The sequence below is a fragment of the Buceros rhinoceros genome, unplaced genomic scaffold (genome assembly GCF_000710305.1).
Source record: "Buceros rhinoceros silvestris isolate BGI_N320 unplaced genomic scaffold, ASM71030v1 scaffold24266, whole genome shotgun sequence".
NCBI lineage: Eukaryota > Metazoa > Chordata > Aves > Bucerotiformes > Bucerotidae > Buceros > Buceros rhinoceros.
Window position 1 is genome coordinate 2,171 of NW_010418433.1, and position 286 is coordinate 2,456.

The window sequence follows — 286 nt, forward strand, 5'->3', positions numbered from 1 at the left end:
CGGAGGATGGGGATCTGGGGAGAGCCAGGATGGCAGTGAGATCTCCAGGTGTGCCCCAGCGTGGGCATAGCAGGCAGCAGGCCGGGCACTCTGACTCACCATCAGCGTCCTCTGACTCCCCATCAGCGAGAAGGTGCTCCCCTTCCCCATCCCCTCCCCCCGCAGGGCTCACCTTCATCTGCGTGTCCTCCTCTGTCAGGTTGAAGTGCTGCAGCTCGAAGTCACCCTCCGTGTCAGCGTAGGTGTACAGGCGGACGGAGAAGTAGGGGGTGGCCATGGGGGCGCG

At 64.7% G+C, this 286-nt stretch overlaps 1 protein-coding gene across 1 annotated transcript in view; it reads right to left on the reverse strand.

Annotated features, from left to right (window-relative positions):
• Positions 1–277, reverse strand: part of GBA (glucosidase, beta, acid) — a gene marked incomplete at its 3' end in the record, with an annotated part of 1,890 nt that extends 1,613 nt beyond the window's left edge. The window contains exons 1-2 of the mRNA XM_010138560.1: positions 173–277; positions 65–111 (exon numbers count right to left, since the gene is read on the reverse strand). Coding sequence (XP_010136862.1) covers positions 65–111; positions 173–277 — 152 coding nt within the window. The remainder of the gene's footprint in view (positions 1–64; positions 112–172) is intronic.
• Positions 278–286: the final 9 nt, after the last annotated feature.